The 23,681-nt window shown below is 41.8% G+C and overlaps 1 protein-coding gene across 11 annotated transcripts in view; it reads right to left on the bottom strand.

The window, feature by feature from the left end:
• LOC138743300 (pterin-4-alpha-carbinolamine dehydratase 2-like) overlaps positions 1 to 23,681 on the bottom strand; it is a 95,592-nt gene that overhangs the window by 16,186 nt on the left and 55,725 nt on the right. For 3 of the 11 annotated variants that reach the window (XR_011344796.1, XM_069898413.1, XM_069898414.1), the window contains exons 3-7: positions 23,104 to 23,334; positions 22,526 to 22,708; positions 12,330 to 12,470; positions 12,122 to 12,241; positions 10,805 to 10,962 (exon numbers count right to left, since the gene is read on the bottom strand). Coding sequence is in view for 10 of the 11 variants with exons in the window: in XM_069898413.1 (XP_069754514.1) it covers positions 10,805 to 10,962; positions 12,122 to 12,241; positions 12,330 to 12,470; positions 22,526 to 22,708; positions 23,104 to 23,334 (833 nt within the window). In the remaining variant the exon portion in view is untranslated. Of the gene's footprint in view, positions 1 to 8,393; positions 8,572 to 10,804; positions 10,963 to 12,121; positions 12,242 to 12,329; positions 12,471 to 22,525; positions 22,709 to 23,103; positions 23,335 to 23,681 lie in introns of those variants that run through there. The other 8 variants (XM_069898417.1, XM_069898416.1, XM_069898418.1 and 5 more) reach the window with 6 other exon arrangements.

Below are 23,681 nucleotides of genomic sequence, written 5' to 3'. Positions count from 1 at the left end.
TTAAAGAAGAGTCTCCTAAAATATTGGTAGAAATGGATGGGGTGAAAATTGAGGGCCAGTATGTACTGGAAAGGCCAATTATTCTGAGAGAGGTTAATCACTTGATCCAAGTCTCACAGCGTCCATAGATTTATTAACTATATTTCAGGCCTGAGCCCTTTCTCAAGATGTGAAGAAAAGGCAGGCAAGGAGCCTATATTAAAAAGCTGGTGAAAAGGGAAAAATAAGAGGGGGAGGTGAACAGACCAACAGAAACAAGGTGTCGATTGGATATGATTCAAGGACAGGAGAGGAAAGTGAGAATTGATCAGGGAAGGGGGTGTATAGTTTTTGGGTCTGTGAAGGGAGACAGAGGGAAGAGAAAGAGAGAGAAAGGAGACAAGTAAGAAATGGGATGGGGGCAGGGAGGGGGGAAAACAGAAACTGGAGAAGTTGAGGTTAACGTCATCCTGTTGGAGAGTGCCCAGATTCAGATGATTTGCATCGTTTGTTGCTCAGGGGAAAAGGGAATGGAGATAGCAGCGGAATTTTCCATAATCTTCCAAATTACCCTAAGTTTCTGCAGGATTAAAATGTGGTAAATATTATGTTATTCAAGAAGGAGCTTAAGGATTTTAGAGCATATAACTCATGGCACTCTATCCCTCAAACATGAATCTAATAAGATCTTGTCTGATTTTATTATACAGTAACATCAGGTCTGAATTCCTGATTACCCAGGTTAAACTTTCACACCCTTACATATCAAATATTTATCTGCCTCACTTTAAAAATATTCAGACTTTGCTTGCACTGATTCTACAACACTTCATTTTGAGGAAGAGATTTTCAAAGATCCACAATTGTCAGAGAAAATAATTGCTACAATATCACAGTTTTAAATGGCAACTCCTTATTTTAAACAGTGGCCCTAATTTGAAGTTCTTCCAAGAGTAATATTCTCTCCACATCCATCCTGTCAAGACCCTTAATATCTTATGTTTCAATCAAGTGACCTCCCAATTTTCAAAACTCCAGCACATGTGCCTATTTTTAAAAAATTTAGACATACAGCACAGTAACAGGTCCTTCCGACCCACGAACCTGTGCCACCCAAATACCCCAATTAAGGTACAACCCCTGTATGTTTTGAAGGGTGGAAGAAAACAGGACCACCCGGAAGAAAACCACGCAGACACAGGAAGAATGTACAACCTCCTGACAGACAACACTGAATTCGAACCCTGGTCCTGGTCTCTGGCACTTAGATTTTCCGATGGTGGAATATTTGTTATCACATTAACTAGTGGCAGTTCTTTTTAAATGGAATTCCTTTTTGGAGATTTGCTTTAGTTAGTGCATACATCAACCCTGCATCTACTTAATTGAACACCATTTCAAACTTCTTGATTTGCAATGAGATCATTTCTCAGTATTTCAGCTTCAAGAGATTATGGACCAAGTAACCAAAAAGTCTGATTACTTTTTCCTTATACAATATGCACCTCTGCTCCCCATACCTCTGGACATACCCATCCCTTTGAACCATGAGCATTGTTGATTTTTAACTTTGCACCAGATTCCTGGTTCTTTATTCATTCATTACCTTAATTTCTAAAAACCTACTGAGATCTTTCTGGAATATCAGGCAACGCAGTGTGGAAACAGACTCTGGCATATCGAATCTGCTCAGATCATTAGTCATTTATTTTTTCCATTCTGTAGACATTCCATCAACTCCATCCAGATTCTACCACTCCAGATGTGGCAATTTACTGTGGGGAATAGCTTACGAGGCTGCATGTCTTTGGATGAGAGAGGGAAGTGGAGCACCTTATTGAAACACATGGAATCACAGACAGGCAGGACACCAGACATCAAAAATATGAGGCAGTGGCTCTACCGGCTGTGCCAGTGCGCCATCCAAACTAGCAACAAGGTTTCCAAAGACCACAGGTAGAGAATGAAAAAGGATGCACAACCTTCCATGATTCTCTCCTCTTAAATGCACGTTATAACCATATAACCATTTAGAGCACCGAAACAGGCCAGTTTGGGCTTACTAGTCCGTACCGAACATCTTCCCCCACCTTGTCCCACTGACCTTCATTCAGTCCATAACCTTCCATACCTGTCCCGTCCATATACCTATCCAACTTTTCCTTGAATATTAACATTGATCTCACTTCTACTGCCTCTGCATTGTTACATTGAGGTGCCTCCCAATTTTTCTCTTGTGGCTCTGTTTGAAAAACATTCTGGTGACGTTTCCTAAAACATTCTTCTGAACTGTGACACCACACATTCTGCATGGAATTTACAATGATTACCTCAGTGCTCATGAACCCTGTATACCCTTTGGGGAAAGACCCACACACAGCAGAAAGAGAAGGATGTGCAGGAATGAATGAAGTGTGTGTGTGTGTGTGTGTGTGTGTGTGTGTGTGTGTGTGTGTGTGTGTGTGTGTGTGTGTGTGTGTGTGTGTGTATACATGATGCATGTATGCATATGTTTGCATGATGCATGTGTGTGCATGACATGTGTGTAAATTATGCATGTGTGTGTATACATGCACACATAAGTGTATAGATGCATACTTGTGTATGTGTGTGTGCATAAACGTGCATGCCTGTGCATGTGTGTGTCCAATGTCAAAATATATTTAAAGTCTTATCTGTACTTTCCCAGATACTCAAATACACTAATAACAATTTAATTATATTTAATACATAAGGTACCAAGAAGATAAAAAAAAATAGATCAAAAGAGAAATAAAATGTAACAAAGTTTAAAAGACATATGGACTTGTAGATGGGAAAGATTTAGAGGGATGTGCAACAAATTCTGGCAAAAGTAACAAGCTCAGGTAGGCAACTAACTTAGGTAGGTGAATTGAGTCAAAGGGCTTGTTTTACTGCTGTGTAACTCTATGATGCTAAAAAATAATTACGAAATTGAGGCTCATGAATAGGAGGTTCAGTGGCTTGGATAAAGATTTAGCTTTTCGGCAAAAGGCACTACATTTTTCAGACAGAAGTAGAACACAGAACTTTTACCCATGGCTCAATGCAAGATCCACTATTCTATTTATTATGACATGGATATAAATAGAGGAGATTTAATTTTTTTTCCAATGATACTAAACATTGAAGTGTGGCAGTGAGGATGAAGCCAATTGACCATTGTAACCAGGCATACAATGGACAGAGGAGTGGCAGGAGGAACAACATAGAGATTTGTGAAGTGATACATTTTGGCAGAAGGAAAGAGGCAATATGGACTTAATGGATGAGGTTAACAGAGTGTGCAAGAATGAAACCTTTCAGCTGTCAGAAAATTCTTATCAGGCCTAATTATTTTCCCTGCAACCCATCAAAAGCGTGGCTAACAAATGTAGAATTGAGAACATGGTCAGTAGTGGTATCAAGGGCAAAAGAAGGAAAGTTTTGCTGAATCATTACAAAGCTCTGGTTAGTCAACAACCATGTTTTTGGAAGAATGGGGTCTTTGAAATCGAAGGGAGGAGGCTTACTTCAATGTTGTTCTCACAGAAACAAGGAGCTTAGGGAAATATAGAATAGACATGTACAAGATTAGTACAAAGATATTTATTTTAAAGATAGTGTTCATTTGACTTAGCCTGCTGTGGCTGCATTACTGCAGATCATCTAGAAATCTTAGGTCTGCAAGAAACCAATACATGAGTTTAATGCCACATTGTTTACTTTTCTATATTTAATGTCCAAATCATAAACCCGATTCTGGACAAAACAATTGAGCTAGAATCATGAGGAATTACTTGTTTAAAGAGAATTCCTTACATACTGGTGTCTTTGGGTGACCCCGAGTTAAAGTATTAAAAGTTACAGCAATGGTACAAGGCACACATGTCAAACTCAGGCCCGCGGGCCAAATTTTGCCTGTGATATAATTATATTTGGCCCGCAAGATCATATCAAATATGTATTAGAGCTGGCCCGCTGGCTGCCGCGCCAGTATAGCGCATGCACAGCTAATACTACAAATCCCAGAATGCTTTGTAAATGCGGTTGGCGCCGGCCCGTCAGCCCGCTAATTGCCCCAACCTCCTCTCTTTACTTTCATTAGTATCTGCGACCTGTCGCCCAACTCACATGTAATAAACCCCTTACGAAAAATGGCCAAATGAAAGACAGAAAACAGGACCTTTCAAGACAGGTGGAAGGCAAACTCTGACCCCAGAGTTTGATGAACTTGCATCTAAGAAGAGATGCCAAGTATCTGCTTTAGACCCAGGTGCATCAGAGTAAATCACAGTGTAGTAAGGTAAGCTTGGATTAATATTTTCTTTGGTTAACTTTGGACTGTTCATAGTTGAAAGATTGGATTTTCATTGAAGCAAGTTGTTATTTTTTTGACTTGTTGGCTTGTGAAAAAAAATACATTTAAAAGGAGCTTAAAGGCTATAGAGAAATATTATTTATTGAATATTTTGTTTCTCATTTGTTAATGCTTCTTCTGGAAAGAGTTTAACCAAAACTATTATTAAACATTTATTTTAATAAGAAAAAGTTTAACATTACATATGTTGAAAGAAGAGAAAACATGCAGATGTTGTTGAAAATTTTGGCCCACAACTTAGTCCAAGTTTTTAATTTTGGCCCTCTGTGTAGTTGAGTTTGACACCCCTGGTACAAGGCATGGTTCTTACAGAAGGATACAATTTGCAAATACATGGAATAAATTACCAGATCTTCCCTCTGGTTATCTGAAGGAGTTTCATTTGTAACCAAGTGAAATTGATTGCTGGACAATTCGACAGGTCATGAGGGAAGGAAACATGAGCGAGTGCAACAAATCACATGAGAGGCTCTTGATTACAAGGAAATTTTAATAGTTGCCTAAGAGCAGCTCATGCGCTACAAAAGATTACACTTTCGGGAAGCCTTGCAATGGCAGTAAATGCCATCCCCTGTCTGCCTGCAGCTGGAGTCAGAGGTGGTAGTGAGTGAAGGGAGGGAACAAGAGAGACAGTGGACTGACAGAGGCAGAGTCAAGGATTGAAAGAGGGAGGGAATGAGATTGGGAGTCGTGGAATGAGGTCAATGGTATCAGAGAATGTGAATAACAGATCTTCCCTCTGGTGAATCTGTGGTCAATACGTATGTGTGAGATTACATGTCAATGTACATGTTTAACCAAAGTGTGTGCAGCAGAGCCTGGCTTCCTCATGGTAGCTGGTATGCAAAAACTACCCCACCTCAAATGAATACTTGCATACATCTCATGTGCACTGGATAGGGTGAAAAAGTTTGCTCTGCAAGTCAACCCCTTTATAATGCAACAGATTGTGTAAGAATAAAAGTGTGGGTCATAGTGTTAAACAGAACAGTTCAATAGTGCAATGCATTATTTTGTAATAATAGGAGCTCAGCCCAAGAATCTAATAGCAGCGGGAAATAAACCACCCTTGAATCTGGAGGTGTGTTTTCAAGTTCATTTATCTTCTGTGCAAATGGAAGGGGGAGAGTGTGACCAGCATAAAATATGATTTTTATTATGCCAGCTGCTTTCCCGGGCCAGTGGGGAATGAAGATTAAGTCAATGGAGGGGAGGTTGGTTTGCGAGAACTGTTATCTGGTACCACTAATGTAACTTTTAATATTCCATCCTCCATTCCTCAGAATTGATCCTCAGGGACTGCCTATGAAATAAAGAGTTTTTCTTTCACTAATTTCCCTTTTGTTTTGGTAAATAAATTAAGTTTGCCCTCTAGCTTTCATGCAATTACTTTTTTTTGGCCACCACTTCTGATATATTGCTTCATTGAGCATCTAAGTAGAAAAAGAACTTAATTGTTTAAGCATTTATTAATATGGTCCTTGGAAAAAAATATTTTCTGGCTGTAATGGGTTTTGTGTAGGTTTGAACCCAAGACCAATTTGAACGTGCAGAGTACAGATGGATATAGAGCAGACAGTTGGGCTCATGCGGCCTGCTTGACCTGCAACAACCTGTAATCTGTTGGCATTCATGCTTTGCCTTGTGTCTAAGCATCTATAACTTCTTGCCCAACCCCCATAACTATATGATTTGGTTACAAACACCAGATTTTTATGTGCAGTCCTTGGAAAGTTATTGAATTCCTTTAGTGTTAAGTTAGCATGACACTGGGTGAACAGGTTTGCTCATAAAGGCGCAGTCTTTGTGAAAGATTGAAGAACCTTTAACTTCAGAGGCCTGACCGTAAGAAACACTTTGTTAAAACTGCCTTAAGCTTGACTATATAGTTGTGTCCCAAGTTATACCACCCTGAAGACTAATGTGAACCATTTAGCTGCATCACCCTCAAGTCATTCTCACATTGCATATATCTCCTTTGCAGTTTCTTGGCCAAATTCACCTTTTGTACTAATTGCAAATGAGTAGACTTTTGACCTCACTGGCCAGAGAGGTTGACCATTAAGTAATCAATTAATTTGATCCAAATTTTGAATATTGTTAGAAATTACGATATTCATTCCTATTTGATCACAGTATAAGTAAATTCAGAAAGTCACTGCAGTGTATAAAAGCCTGACCATGCTGAGAATTGTGCATTTATAGCATTTAATATAAGCTTACTATATGGGATAGGTTCCATTAGTTACATCAGTCTCTAGAGCAACCATTCTCAATGAGGACCATATGCCACCACCCCCCCCCCCCCACTCCCCCACCACCACCCCAGGGCCATGGAACATTTAAGGGGGGGGGCACAGACTGAAATCATAAAATGTTTTTTATGCAGTCAGTAGTTGAAAAGTATGGAAGAAGCCAACTAAACTTGACTGCTTCACAGGGAAGGAGGCCCATAAGCTTTGAGCAGAATCCAAAGGGAGTCAAAGACAAACAAAAAAGGTTGAGAATGGCTGGTCAAGGTGAGATAAAAAGTTTGCTGCAAAGTTCCAACAAGCCATTCAAAAGTCTTAAAAGAGCTATGGAAGTAATTTACACGGCAGGTATCTTAAAAGCACAAAATGTTTGAGAAAGTCAGGTCAAACAATCTCCTTTATGTAGCAAATGTAAAAATACATAACTGACATTTCGGGCTTGAAGCCTTTATCAAGGTATGAGAGAATGTCGGCAGGCGTCAAAACAAAAAGATGGAAGGGTTGACAAAGGCAGAAGATGATAGGTGAAGAAGGGAGGGAAGGGACAGCAGTGATCGGGGGAGGAGGGGTGGCTAGGAGGGTAGAGGGGGAAGGGAGAGGAAATAAAAGGTGAGCAAGTTCAGCAGAAAGCAGAGAAGCCAATGTTAATGCCATCTGTCTGGAGAGTGGCCAGATGGAAAATAAGGTCTGGTTCCTCCAATCTGCAGGTGGTCAGGGTGGGTTATTTCATAAGGCCATAGACAGGCATGTAAGTGTAGGAGCATGACTCAGAATTAAAATGGTTGGCTACTGGGAAGTCTCTGTTATGGCGGACAGAGTAGAGGAGCTGAGCGAAGTGATCTTCCAATCTGCGATTGGTCTCTCCGATGTAAAGACCACAAAGGGAGCATCAGATGCAGTAAATCAGTCCTGTGGATATATGTGAAGTATTGCTTCACTTGGGGCTCTGGATTCTGGTGAGGGAAGCGGTGTGGTTGCAAGTGGAAGGTGTCAGGGGGCTGACGGGTGGGGAGGGATGAGTGCACGAGGGAATAGCAGAGGGAGCAGTCCTCTCCCTTCCACCTCTACCCACCTAGCCATCCCTTCTCCTCCTGATTGCTGCTATCCCCTCTTTCCTTTCTCCACCTATCATCTCCTGCCATTCCCACCACCCCCCCCCCCCGCAATCTTTTTGTTTGGATACCTGCCAACATTCTCTCATACCTTGATAAAGAGCTCAAGCTTGAAATGTTGGTTATGTATTTTTACCTTTGCTACATAAAGGACATTGTTTGACCTGCTGAGTTACTCCAGCATTTTGTATCTTTAACTACAACCACGGTGTCTACAGAATTTTGTGATTTACTTTAGATCAACATGTATTGAGTTTAGAAATAGAAATGGAATATACATCCCACCAGAGCTGGCATTCAATTAAATGAGGACTGATGATTATTTGAACAGTATTAACAATATTAGTTCTATTTCCCCTAATGCCCTTTCTCAACAACTTTTTACTTAATGTATCTTTTATTCATGTTACGGATTAATTATTCCATATGATTGAGATGAACAGAGATACATGTCTAAGTTAGGAGGGTGCATGTCCTTTAGGGAATTGCAAATGGGGGAGCTTGCATGAGCCACTACATTTTTAATTCTATGTCAGGGGATTCCCAGCTGCCTTTTGCTGGCAGTGGAGGCAAGTGGAAGAGCTTTATTTGTAGAGGCTAGAAAGAGAGTAAATAAAGAAGGCAAGATCATTGCCCACAGATAAAAAAAATAATCTCAACAACTTGATATTCTGGTAGTTTTATCAATTTTCTTTCTTAATTCAGATTAAACATAGCAATATTAAATGATTTTTGTCACTTATTTTCCTCTGGAAAAGCTTCTGCGTCTTTCTTTTTATTTTGGAGATGATCGGCATCCAACATGTTGCCCAGAACATATGATATCTCAAAATAAAGTTGTTGTAATCTAAAGAGAGAAGGGTGTAGAGGGTATATTATAGATCTTAAAATAAAACCGTGGCCTGGTAGTTCAGTTGCTACCACATCATTGACTTGTTGCCAAAAAATAGTTGTACTGAAGCACACTTAGAGCATAATGGAACTCCCTATTGTACAGCTCCATTTTGTTGTGTACATACTGTAAGGTAAAACATCATGAGATGGGAATGTGTAAGGAGTTACCCTGTACAGGGCTGTAACAAGATGTGAATGCATCCTTGTACTTACAAGATAAGAGAGACATTGATGGATTGAGAGGCAGGAAGCTAGCAGGGAAAGGATAGCAACAGTTTTAGTCATTGGACAAGTAATGATATGATGATGTTCTAAGCATGTATCCAAGGGTATAAAAAATCACCATTTTGCTGATAACGGCAGAATGCATTCTCCGACTAACATTGTTAGTCGCAAGTGTTACAATCCGGTAATAAAGAACAAAGAACCCTGATTTCGACTCAGTCTGGTGTTTGTCTCACTCATTCATGAACAAAGCAGACCTAATAATACCCAAAATATAGCATGCAGGCTGACACCATTCCTTGTGCAATGGCCATTTGCCCCTCACCTTCTCCCCCATGTAACTGATTCATGTATTTGCAATTAATATTCAGTGAGAGCCTCCAACAAAAATCTGAATCAGAAGGGCAAGGCTCTGATTGCTAAGGAGCGATCTGGACCTCAACCCTTTCAGCTTGCTCCACCATTCAGTACAGTCATAGCGGATCCTCCATATCAAGAACATATTCCGGCTCTCTCTCCATAGTTCAAACACAGAAATGCTGGAGAAACTTAACTGGCCTCACAGCATCCATAGAAGGTAAAGATATATTACTGACATTTCAGGCCTGAGCTGTTCTTCAAGGTATAAGCAAAATGCAGGCAGGCATCTGAATGAAAGACTGGGAGAGAAAGGGGGAAGAATGGGAGGGGGAGGAGCACAGAGCAACAGACAAAAGGTGTTAATTGGATATGATAAGAGGAATGGTGAGAACTGATTTTGGCTCCATGAAAGAAGACAGTGGGAAACAGGAAGAGAGAGAGAGCTGAAAGAAAGAAGATGGGGTGGGGTGGTTCTAATGGAAACCAGAGAAGTTGATGTTAATGCCATCCGATTAGAGGATGCCCAGACTGATGATGAAGTGTTGTTCCTCCAATTTGTGGGTGGTCTCAGTCTGGCAGTACATGAGATCATGGACAGACATGTTAGCAAGGGAATGGTTCCTCCAGTATTTCTCTGTTTTTACTGCAATCATGGCATCTGCAGATGTTCATGTTTCTCTCCCCAGTTCATCTCCTTTTATGTAAACCTAACTATCTGTTTACAACCATCTGTCTCATTGGTTCGCTTCACCTTAATTTGTACTTCTGTTTCCGAAGTCTCTTTTTTTTTTACGCTGGCACCTGCCCTGACTGCATGCCACTCACATCTGATACATCTCCACGTCAATGCTAATCTCTATACAAATTGCAAGTGTCTGCACTGGTGCATTTTCTTCTTGGCCAGCCCCTTGAGATTGAGGGGCCGCTTGTTTCCATCCTTTTCCATGGATTCTAGGATGACTATTGAGGCCATTATTGTGAGGTTGTGCTTTCCTTCTATCATTTATATTGGGCTTCTAATGTATGGTCATAGTTCTCAATGACATCCCATGTGAAGGTAACGTGGCATCTGCAAACATTAAGTAAAGTGAAAAGACTAAAGGGCAGGCAGACAATGAATCTGAACAAAAAGAAACACTGGAAGAGATCAATGGGTCAAGCAAAATCTGTGAACCTGGTTGCAGGGTCTCCACCTGAAATATTGACTCACACCTTTTGCCTTCTACTAAATTCTATCAGTATTATGGTTTTTTTTAAATTAAGTGATGTTGTCTCTCCTAATCCTTCTGCATTAACTGGCTAGATTGAAGTTATTGGCTCAAAGAAGAGGTTGTGATCATTGAAGTGAAGGAAACCTGTAACACACAAAGCTTGTAAAATCAGAGCAGATTCTGTAATGATGGGAGAAAGAGGATCTGAGTTAGAAGAATGTGACTTCATGACCCACTGGTGACTGCCTTTTCTACAACTGGTTCTTGCATTATCTGGTTCCATCCACTGATGAAATTAGATCCTGCCTGCTAATATCCCATCATCAAACTCCCAACTGTCTCTAAGCACATCAGCTGGCATCTTCTTGAATGAAGTCTCTTTTTACTCACTTGTATAATGTATTGTCCTGCTCATCAAGGCTTGAGAGGTAAATGTCGATGAATGACAGACTCGAACAAAGATCATCCAACATAACAAAATCATCATGGCGAAGGGTCTGTTTGAACTTCTCAATTATTTCATTGAAGCTTTCAAATTGACTGGTTTTCTGGAAAAGAGGACAGAAACACAAATCCCTTTTACTGCTGTATATTTAAGTATTTTTTATCTTTTTCTTTGAGGGTCATAATTTCAGAGAAAGAATCATTGCTCTTAATTCAAGGATACATCGAACTGGGTATCAGAGAGACTTGACTGATATTTCTTAATTGGGGAGGATGTTTCCCCTGAGTAATCTATAGCTTGGGGTCTCAGTATAAAACTTCTAATGTTTGGGGTCAATAATGCCTTTTTTTGGCCTCAAGATTGTATAATGGCGTCAGGTCCATTGGTGAACTTGGAAATATATTCAAAGTTTTATTTTTACTTGCAGGTGACCCCCACCCCTTGGATTAATATCCCACAGAGGGATAGATATTGCTTGCAAGCAACAGTATTGATTTAATTTGAACATTGTATTTGTGGCATATATTGTGGGCTGAAGAGCCCTGTTCTTATACCTTACTGTTCCATAGATTGAGAGGAATTCCTATTAGATGCCTAATATTCATTCCTTGTGTTATCCACTTTTGCATAAATAATAGCTGCTCTATCCTCCTGTGGTCATTTCTGTAATTCATAGGGCAGAAGTATGGTAGTTGGGTCTCTGGCCATATTTTTTTTAATTTTATTACATTGATAAAGCCATTTACATTTCAACCTGATTCTCAATGGAAAAATGCACTAGTTAGAACAAAAGATTAGCAACTATCAGGAGAATGAAATAAACTTTCAAAGTGAGTGCAAATCTTTCCCTTGTGGGTCCAGATTAGGAAACACCGGTAAACCCCTGAGCCTGTTCAGTGGGATTATGATTGAACGATGACTCAAATCTGCTTTGGCTTGGAATTTATTAATCTCATTTTGAAAATTAAAATTTGACCAAGAATCTTTTACAGAGCTTTCCAACATTTCATTCTTGGCATGTTATTTTTAACTTGAACCTTGAAAGGCCTGGCTCTAATTTCAAGACAAATAAATTCAAGATATTAAGCCTTCCTTAATACCTTGAAAATCTTTAACATTCAAATTACAAAGGTACAAACATAGTTTGTAAACCTATTTTATTATAATGCTTGGATTTCAGGCATTATTCTGAAAAATCTAAACTGCTATCCCTCCAAGGTCAATAGATCTCATGTCTGAGTGAATCAAAATGAACTGAATACTTGTTTCTCCATTATCTGTGTGATATGAGTTTGCTGCCTGTGCAATATGGCTTGTTTCTTTTCCATCAGTGTTGTTTCTCTTTCAGCTTGGATCCCTTTATTAAATTCTCTGGTCGTTTCCTAGGAATAAATATATAACTTACTTTAATAGTTCTATCAAACAGACTTATATTGAAGAACAGTGAAAACAAGGACTGTACGTACATACCCGTATATTTATAATCATAACACCAATGAAGAGATTGATAAATAGAAAGAATCCCAGCAAAATGAAAACCATGATGAAAAATTGACTTGAATAGAAGCCAAAAGCACCAGTTTCAGCCTGAAGATCGCTCCAGCTGTCCAACTGCAAGGTAATAGCACACCGTTAAACAATTCTTTACATCCAACTGCAAGGTAATAGCAGACTGATAAACAATTCTTTACATCCAACTGCAAGGTAATAGCAGACCATTAAACAATTCTTTACATCAACTACAAGGTAATAGCAGACCATGAAACAATTCTTTACATCCAACTGCAAGGTAATAGCAGACCGTTAAACAGTTCTTTACATCCAACTGCAAGGTAATAGCAGACCGTGAAACAATTCTTTACATCCAACTGCAAGGTAATAGCAGACCGTTAAACAGTTCTTTACATCCAACTGCAAGGTAATAGCAGACCGTGAAACAATTCTTTACATCCAACTGCAAGGTAATAGCAGACCGTTAAACAGTTCTTTACATCCAACTGCAAGGTAATAGCAGACCATTAAACAATTCTTTACATCCAACTGCAAGGTAATAGCACACCGTTAAACAATTCTTTACATCCAACTGCAAGGTAATAGCAGACCATTAAACAATCCTTTACATCCAACTACAAGGTAATAGCAGACCGTGAAACAATTCTTTACATCCAACTGCAAGGTAATAGCAGACCGTGAAACAATTCTTTACATCCAACTGCAAGGTAATAGCAGACTGTTAAACAATTCTTTACGTCCAACTGCAAGGTAATAGCACACCGTGAAACAATTCTTTACATCCAACTGCAAGGTAATAGCAGACTGTTAAACAGTTATTTACATAAATGGTTTTCAGAATTTACTATTTTTTTCCACATACCAAATATTTATCTTTTGCAAGCAAATCAATTTTGATTCATTTTTCAAACAAAGTTCAATCTTTTGACTTCCCTGTATGAAGACACTGAAAGAACATTCCACTAATCAGTGATAATAAACTAATGGACCCCTGGAATCTGCAGCAGACCCATTTTCACTCATCGATTGATAGATGGCATTGGCCATGTCCCCCTGAAACCAGGAACTCATCTGGACTGTCCATCATAAGAACAAAATGGAAAATTCCAAACAGGGTGTTTAAGAGGGACGCTGTGAGAACTTCATGGATCTTTCTGCCTTTGCTGAATAGATGTATTTATTTCTCTCATAGGTCCATAACACAATCAAATTCGAACTTTGAAGGTGTCCCACAGGGGCCATTTACTGGAGAATGTGACACTAGGTCATTAGCGAAGTTCAGAGCCCCTACTGTCAGCCTCCTTCTGTATTTGTAATGAGCAGAACATGTGTTCCCAACAAGCAATCTCAGTGTTTCATTGTATAGGAAGCACATGTTATGATTGGTTTTCCAATCTTATTACTAAGCATTTTGATAGACTCCTTTAATGTTTCTATTAGTAGGATGCTGGAGCAGCCAAAAAGCTCTGGCCACAGAAGGGCAATCAAAACAGACTCAAAAGCCTCAGCACCTACCATGTGTCTGCCCTCCTCATTAATAGCCATTCCAAATGAGGACATGGTCATAGGCTACTATGTGTGTCTGTGTGATATATATATATATATATATATATATATTTATATATATTTATGCATATATATATATATATATATATATATATATATCACACACACACACACACATTCATTGTGTTTGCATTTGTTGATTTTGCAATATATATATATATATATATATATAAAAAACTTATGAACATGTCCTCTTTTGGAATGGCCAAAAGCCATCTTACTCCCAAACCTATTTTCTGCTTGGGAATGGGTGTAACATAAAAGAAAAATAGAATTGTTATCCAGAGGATTATCCAATAGGTTGGCAGGAAACTGATCAGAACAAAGGATAATCCATCTGTGCTCCTGGAGGGTCATCTGACCAGACAGGTCAAAAATCATTTCCCCATGTCAATCTAGATTAGCCCACCCACAGGTGAGGGCACACCTTAAACACCTCATTTGGACTTATCTGAGCAGGCCCCTCCAGCCAGGAGTGGTATAAAGCCCACACATGGAGCAGCTTTCTCTATTTCCCCTGGGAACAAACCCTAGCTGCACTCCAGCTTGTGAGCCGTGGGCGATAGTGGAGAGTCTATTGTAAGGTGTGTGCCAGCACAGAGTGGGGAGTTATTGAGGTGCATATCTAGAAAAACTGTGGTGCCTTATTCTGGTTTCTGTAGTTAAAGAGGGATACTGTGCTTGTGGTTGGTGGGTACTGTTTGTTTAAGCCTCATTTCACAATCAGGAATTGTGATATCATTGATTAACAAGCATTGGAAATGCCTGAATTGCATGTAGTTTCTGTGTGTCAGTGTTACCCCCCCTCCCCAGGTGTAAATAAAGATCCTTGTTTGTTATTGTACTGTGTTTAGGCTTGTCACTTCCTATCCCTTCTGACCCTTTTCATACCATCCATAGCAAAGATAGATGGCATCTATCATTGATGAAATAATTAGGGAAATTAGGGAAGTGGCTTCAAAAGGTCAGTGTTTAACCTGTGAAGCACTGTGGTGCAGCAAGTAACACAAAACACAAGAAAAGACTGTACTACAGGCTTTAATCGACTTAAAGTCTATACCAGCTGTCATATCTTGATGGCTCCACGTGTCCGGCTGACCTGGGAGGACCGGCTGGAGTCTATATCGAGGTCGGTGATTGACAGCCAGCTAGGTGGGGCCAGCCTCCCAGTCACAAGCCTCAATGCTTTGCTCTGTCAGGTACTGGTGCAACTCCTCACTCAGTCGCTGCGAATAAATGCTGGGTATCCAAACATCGTGAAGATCTTCATCAGTGCCCTGATAATGGAGGCAGTGGAGGTGTCAGGGCAAGGGATGGTGAAGGGAAAATGGGAGTATTCGTCTGTGACCGAGAGGAAATAGACGTTCTTGTTCGTGGAAGGCAGTGGTCCCTTGAAGTCAATGCTGAGTTGCTTGAAGGGCCGAGTAGCCTTGACGATATGGGCCTGTGGCGGGCGGAGGAAGCACGGTTTGCACTCTGCGCAGACTCGGTCATGGTTCAGACCTCTTGGATGGTGAAGGGAAGGTTCCGGGACTTAATGAAGTGGTACAGATGCATGATGCCCGGGTGGCAGAGGGTGTTGTACAGTGCCTGCAGTTGGTCAGACTGCTCACTGGCACATGTCCGGGACAGGGTTTCTGGGGAGTCATTGAACTTCCCTGCTTATAACTGGATGTCGTAGCTGAACATAGCCAGCTAGACTCTCCAGTGCAAGATCTTGTCATTCTTGATCTTGCCCCTGTGGGTGGTGCTGAACATGAATGCCACTGTGCGCTGGTCAGTGAGAAGGGTAAACCTCCTGCCTGCCAGGTAGTGGCGCCAGTGGCGGACAGCTTCCACAATCGCTTGGGCCTCCTTTTCAATGGCTGATTGTTCAAGCTCTGAACTGTGGAGGGTCCTGGAAAAGAAGGCCATGTGTCTACCCCCTTGGATGAGGGTGGCAGTGAGGACAATATTAGAGGCATTGCACTCCACCTGGAATGGGGTGTCCTCATCCATGACATGCATCGTGGCATTGGCGCTGCCTTGTCTGATGTGAGTGAAGGCCATTTGCGCCCTGTGGGGGGAAAGGGAAAGGTGGTGGTTTGGGGCAGTGGGTGGACTTTGTCCAAGAAGCAGGGGACCCACTGGGAGCAGTAAGAGAAGAGCCCTAGGCACCTGCGGAGGGCCTTGAGCATATGAGGGAGGGATAGTTCCATTAGGGGGCACATGCGTTTAGGGTCGGGACTAATGACACCATGCTCCATGATGCATCCCAAGATGGTGAGGCGGGTGGTTCAGCTCCTCAGCCATCTTGAGAAATCTCTTGGTTGGCATCGTGATCTTGCTGGTCATGGCCACAGATGGTGATGTTGTCCAAGTACGGGAAAGTTGCTCTTAGATTGTGCCGGTCCACCATGCAGAACACGGAGATCCCATTTGTGACCCCAAAGGGAACCTGGCAGAACTGGTAGAGGTGCCCGTCTTCCTCAAAGGCAGTATAAGGTTTATCACGGGCATGGATGGGAAGTTGATGATAGGTCGACTTCAGGCCAATCAAGGAGAAGACCCTATAGAGGGCTATCTCGTTGACCATGTCGGCAATTTGGGGCAGAGGGTAGGCATCCAGTTAGGTGTACTGGTTGATGGTCTAGCTATAGTCGATGACCATCTTTGGTTTGCTGCCCCCTTTTACGACCAGGACCTGGGCTCTCCAGGGGGTGGTGCTGGGCTCTATGATTCCCTCCACCAGAAGCCATCTCACCTCTGCCTTGATAAAGGTCCTGTCGGCTGCACAATAGTACCTGCTCTTGGCAGCTATAGGCTTGCAGTCTGGCGTCAGATGGTTTAAGATGGATGGGGGACCCATAGTGTGGAGAGGCCACAGGTTAACTCGGGGCGGTCCCTGGGCTTCATGCTGTGGACAGTGAGTTGGGGAATGGGCCACAGAAGGCAAGGATGAGGCTTTGGAGGTGGCAATGGAAATCCAGCTCCAGGATGATGGGGTCACAGAGCGTGGGCATGACCGGGAACTTGAACCCTTGATATGTTCCCACCCACCCACTGTCCGGTCTGCTGAGCAGTGCCCAAATGCTGTGATAAAGTGGTCCTGGGCAGCAAAAGTGATAGAGAAGTTTGTGAGGTATAACTTTAATTTCAGCATCCGGGCCACATTCAGGTGCATAAAGCTCTCAGTACCTGCCGCTATCAAACAAGCATTTTGTTACCTTACCATTGACAGCGATGTCCATCATTGAGTGCCCGAGTCCATGAGGAATGTCCTCCGTTAGCATGATGGATGATAGGATCACCTCTGGGTCTGAGTCGCTGCTCCCTGATGGTTGTGGCGAATAGCAGCCAGCAGTTTCCTTCTGGGCATGGGGTGCGGCACGTGCGCATGTTGACCACGTCATCCCATCAGCGAGTCAAGCGAGTTGAGGCAGTTGAGGCAGTTCATGATGGTGGCACCCAGTGGATGCACTTGGCTTCGGTGTGGTCAGACAACCTGACCGGAAGTGAGGCTGGAGGTAATGTCATCAGTACGGGCAGACATGATGTCTTCGGTGCAGGCAGAAATCAGATGATAGATGATGGCAGTGCCCATGGTGAGCAAACGGTGGTGTGTGGCCAGGCCAGAAATCACGCTGACAATGTGGAGTAATGGCGCACTCAGTATTTGCACATGGTGGCATCTGGGAGGTTCCCGGTTGGTCAAGGAGGGCCGCAGTGCTCCCGGTGGGTCTAGAGAGGTACACCTTTGCGAAGTGGCCTTTCTTACCATATCGGGAGCAATGCGAGTTCCTTGCTGGGCAGCGCCTGTCTGACCTACACTGGGTTCTGCAGTTCTTACAGTGGCAGCAATTGTCTCTTCCACATGGGGCCCCTCAGCAACTGCAGCCGTCAGTGTCAGGGGAGTTGAGTGTCGAAGGCTTCTACATTTTGGGCTACAGCTTCCAGAGACCAGACCACCTCCATGAATCTGGTAAGGGAGGCAGTTCTTCCAGTAGTCTCTGTTGGGTCGCCCTCACATGCAGGCATCTTGGACAAGCAACTCCACCTCCTCTTTGGTCACCCCAGTCTCAGTCATGCATGGGTGAGCTAGCTCCCGCAGAGCCCCCAGATAGGCGTCTCCCATCTCACTTGGCTGCTGAACCCTGATGCTGTGCAGGTACCAGTTGTAGAGCACGTTTGTCAGAGGCCTGTACATGCCCTCCAGGACAACCATTGCAGGTTCAAAGTCCATGCAGTCTTGGATGGCCTGGAAAGCACGGGGGCCCAGTTTGCTGCGAGTATCATGAGTCTGTTTTGGTTTGTGTTGATAATTTCAGCCTGCGTCTGGATGATCGCCTCAATCGCATGCTTCCAGATCTCAAAGTGTGCCGGGGTGTCTGGATGTTGAGGGTCAATATCCAGCCTCTCAATGGTAAGGAACTTCTCCATAGTCTTTACATTTTAAGTTGATTACATTGTGATGCACTGTGGTGCAGCAAGAAAACACAAAACATGAGAAAAGACTGTACTACAGACTTTAACCAACTTAAACTCTGTACACACCAGTTGTCATATCTTGATGACTCCATGTGTGCCTGACTGTCCTCTGCTGGCTCCATGTGTCCTACTGATCCGGGAGGAGCCAGCTCAAGTCTATATACAGGTTGGTGATTGACAGCCAGCTAGGTGGGGCCAGCCTCCCAGGTTGCCTACCTGCAGGTACAGTGGTTGCCCCCTCCAGTAGACTGATGGGAGCATGACCAGTGTTGTGGTTGTATCACCACATAACCATCTTCCCACTAGAATTAAGTGGTTGTGTAAAGTCTGGATGGTCAGTAGGATAAAGATGCCATTTCTCATTTGGCATAAAGTCCGTTCACGAACATTCTAGAGGAAAGAAGGTTAAACCACGAAATTTGCATCCGGGCAAAACCAAAAATGGTTCAATGATCTGTAAGGAGCTGCCTCAGTAAGATTTTTACTGCAGGACTCACATATTTTCTCCTCTCACTAGCAGATCTCTATTCATGTAGTTCTTGGGATTCTTCCCTTTGACCTTTTAACACAGTTTATGATGTTGTTAATTGGGGAAGAGAAGCAAGTGTCTGCTTAGTGAAGTTTAGAAGTACAAAGCAAAGACAGGCAGCATAGAATGTAATGGTGCAACACTCCCCAATGATCTCAATCTTTTCCATTCTCACTTGTATGAACAAGCCAGCACAGAGGTGACATCCACACCAACTGCAACATAGGCTGTTTCACCCATGGATGAAGTAAGGACAGTCTTGGGGCAGGTGAGCCCAGAACAAGTACCAGGACATGCCCAGAGAACCAGCACAAATTGACTGGCAAAGTATTCTCTCTGTTCCACAGACTGCAGTCTCCACTTGGTTCAAGAAGGCCACCATCATATCAGTGCTGAAGGAAAGCACAGTAACAAGCCAAAATGATTGCTGATCTGTAGCTCTGACATGCACCTTCATGAAGTGCTTTGACTCACGTCAATTCTGGTCTCCCAGCCAGCCTTGACCCACTTTAATTTCCCACCATCCAAACAGATGCCTTCAGAGTGGCTTTCGACTCAGCCTTTGAACACCTGGAATGCCACCTATATTAGACTCATAATCTATAACTCTGCCGTCAGTCGCATAGTCCCAAACAAACTCATCCCCAAACTTCAGGATCTAAGCCTCAGCACCTCCTTCTGCAATTCGATCCTTGACTTCCTAATGGACCTTAATCAGTGAAAATGGGCAACAACATCTCCACCATCACACTCAACATCGGCCCTCATCAAAAATGTATAATCAGTTCCCTACCTTATTCCCTCTTCACCCACAACTGTACAATTTCATTCCAACTCCATCTTTAAATTCACCATCAATACTGTAGTGGGCTGGGTTTCAACTAACAATGAGATGAGATACAAGAAAGAGCGTGAAAATCTAGTGGCATGGTGCCAACATAAAAACCTCTCTGTCAACATCATTAAGATGAAGGAGATGATCATTGACTTTAGGAGAAGAAGTAGAGACCATACCTCTATCCACATCAATGGTGCTGAAGTAGAATAAACATCTAAAGTGACCTGACCGGTGCCAAACAGGTTGACCTGATGGTCAAGAAGACACACCAATGCCTCAACTTTACTGGAAGACTAGGTTCAGAATGTCCATCTGGTCCATCAACACCTTAACAGGTATTCCATAGAAAACATACCTGCTGGGTGCATCATAGCATGAACTAGGAGGTACTCTTCTCAAGATTGGAAGGTAGTAAATGCAGTTTTGAATATTATGCAAACTTTCCTCCCCTCTATGAACTCCATCTACATTTCCCACTATGAAGAAAAGGCAGCTAAAATATTGAACGATCCATCACACACTACACACAATCTCTTCTCCCTTCTCCCATGAGGGAAAAGCTTCAAGTCTGAATGAACACACACCAAGCTTAAAGACCATTTCAAGCCCTTGAATGAACCCCACAATAGTGATCTCATGCTACCTTTGGTTATCATGAATTGATCTTTCTTTTCATTGTAATACTCTGTAAATTATGTTGTTCTATTTTATACAGTTGTGCAAATGTTAGAGCTAATTTGTTGGAATGATCGCAGAAGAACCCTTCTTATTGTACTCGGTATAATTTGACAAATATACCTAGGTCATTGAAGTTACTTCACACTTTATGTTGAACAGCCAAAAATATGACTGTGATCCTATTTGAGATTCCAATTTTAGAAAGTCAGATGTTTGGATGGATCAATTACACAGAAGTATGTTGTAGTGAGGACAGGACTCATGTTTTGAGACTCTAATAGGAGTCTTTATTATCACTGGAGCATGCCCCACCTTCCAGTAGAGTTACAGATCCAGTGTGGCCTGTTTGTATTTCCAGAATAGAAAGTGGATCCTTACAATATTCACCTTATTTACACTTCAGTAAATTCAAAATGGTGCTATCCAAATTCTACATATTTATGTCTGATAATGAAATCTTTATCTTGGTGGGGGGGAATATATGCCTGACTTTTTTTTAACATCAAAGTTAACATTCTCAGAGAGACAATCTGAATGAATTTAGCAGTTACACAAGGACTGCTAAAATATTTAAGGATTTATCTTTCAACAACAAAATATTTGCTGAAGAATTTGCAATAAAAGGCTTACAGATTACTACAATTATTACCCAGCACTGAGAAATTCAACAATTCAAATTTTGAGCAGAATTTATGGACAGGTGTAAGAAAAGACAGGGTGTGTACCCTTCCCTCTTCAGGGATCTTAGTCATATTGTTTAATATGTCAGCTCACGATGAGCAAACAAAATCCTTAGACTTCCATTGTAACTTTGTGGGTGGTTGACTCCAAGCCAAAAAAATTGGGAAAATAATAGGTTCATTTATTAGTTACTAGTGTTACAATCAGATTTCCTGTGAACATCTGCTTTGATCATTATTACTGCTCGGATCTGAGAAGGCCAGTGTCCTCAGCTATGCATACATATTTCACGATGCAAAGCAGACCAACGAGTCAAGAAACCCAGTAAGTGGTTCCTGCCCCCCTTTTTTTTAATTAATCTGCAGAGACTTCCCAATAGAGCCAGTGACTTGGAACAGTTGTGCCAAAATCACGTTGAGCAAAGTAATTCTATACAAACAACATCTAAGGATCGATATAGAACTTGTCAAATAAGCACCCTTCCTACTGCAGCTAGAGTTCTTCAGATTGTGAGTTGGATCACAGCCAAAAGGATTCAGATTTGGCATCTATCCCAAACAGTGACCATCAGCAACTGGATTTCTATATTTATGTTCAAATGCAAATTTTTTAGGGATACATCATGGAAAGGAAAAACAAACTTGCTTTCACATAATGCCTTGCACTGAACTCATTTCTCAGACAACTGGGTTTTGAAAAATGCAGCCCTCCTTGAGTGTAGGGAGTCAGCCTAGATATTGCATTTGTCTCAGGAACAATACAAGAACCTACAACCTTCATGTGCAAAAACAAGACTGTTACCAGCCAGCCCAAGCCTACGTTAAATGAAAATTGATAATATTCAAACCTAATACTGTACTATGGATCAGAGGTTTTTAATCAATGACTTAGCTTAATGAACATCGACTAAATTAATTCTGAGAGAGTTCTGGCAGAGAGGGTCACTGGAATCTCCCTCTACCCCACTGGCATGATTTACTGGGATCGGTGTCTGAAGAGGGCATGCAAAATCATTGAGGACCCTTCCAGCCTGCACACAGCATCTTTCAGCTGCTCCCATCAGGAAAGGGGTACAGGAGGATCAGAGCCAGCACCACCAGGCTGAGGATCAGCTTCTTCCCACTGGCAGTGAGAATGCTGAACGACCAAAGGAACTGTTCACATTAACCATCTGAGACCCTCATGTGCAAAAAAACAATATTTATTTGTATAGATTAAATACTTGCCCTGCATATGCATTGTTTGTCTGTAGGTGTGTTTTGTCTGGTTATGTGTCAGAGTGTTTTGCACTGAGAACCAGAGAATGCTGTTTCATTGGGTTGTACTTGCGCAATCAGCTGACAATAATCTTGACTAATTGTTAATTTGACTAATAAAATCTGCAATATTACATACCGTCACTATACTGAACAATGAGAAGTACGCAGATTTAAGGCTCCCCCAGTTATCAAAATCACCATCTTTTGAATCTCCGTAGAAATTATATCCAATTAGTGCAAACATCGTCATCAGCAGGAAGAGGAGGAACAGGACATAAGCAACATTTTTAAGCGTCCTCACTAAGGCATCAAAAAGGACCTACAGAACAAGATGATAAAATCATATAATTTTCGCATTTCTGAGAATGAGTGCATTTTGATTTTTATATCATCAGGACTGATTTCAACTTCTATATCTCCAGAAGCCTAATAGCTTGAATACACCTGAGATTGTCTGATCTCGGAAGCTAAGCAGGCTCAGGCCTGGTCAGTACTTGGAGGGCAAACCGCCGAGAAACGCTAGGTGCTGTAGGTATCTGTGAGGGGCGCTGGACAGAGTAGTGACTCTGTCCAGCGCCTTAGGGCACACAGAAGTCAAAGAATTTCATGCACGTTCCATTCTAAATGTCGTATTGCATGACAATAACGGAACCTTTTCCACCTTTTTACCTTTACTATTGCATTGCTCTTCATAATGCACCCAATATCAATTACCTGCAAGCCACGGACAAGTGAGATTGCCCTGAGTATTCTAAGGGGTCGCACTACATGAAACCAGGTCATATCGTCCATATCTTTAAGGATGAAGATGCGCTGGATATAAGATAACATGAGCACAATGAAGTCAAATACATTGAAACCATTCTTCCAGTATCGGATTGGATCGACATAAATCTTTGCTAAAAACTCCACCGTGTAAATTGACAAAAACAGTTGTTCAGCAACCTAACCAAGAGAAAACAAATTAACTGCAATTAAAAAACTGACAAAGTTCTATCAAAAAAAGTCACACCACCCATCTAACATTTGAGCCACACAAGACAAATATTTTCCCTTGTGGGAATATCCATCTTCTGTCATAATTGTGTATTTTCTTTCTTATTTTAACTGTATTATCACAAATGCCCAGTTGCAATAATACCAGGACCACATGACAACTTTTTACCATTAGACACATAGAACATTACAGCACAGTACAGGCCTTTTGGCCCATGATGTGATGCTGACCAAAAAAAACTAAATCCTCCCTTCGTCATAACCCTCTATTTTTCATTCATTCATGTGCCTGTCTG

The sequence above is a fragment of the Narcine bancroftii genome, chromosome 9, assembly GCF_036971445.1.
Source record: "Narcine bancroftii isolate sNarBan1 chromosome 9, sNarBan1.hap1, whole genome shotgun sequence".
Taxonomy (NCBI): Eukaryota; Metazoa; Chordata; class Chondrichthyes; order Torpediniformes; family Narcinidae; genus Narcine; species Narcine bancroftii.
The sequence above is the reverse complement of the archived record's forward strand: the minus strand, read 5'-3'. Positions and strand labels throughout refer to the sequence as shown.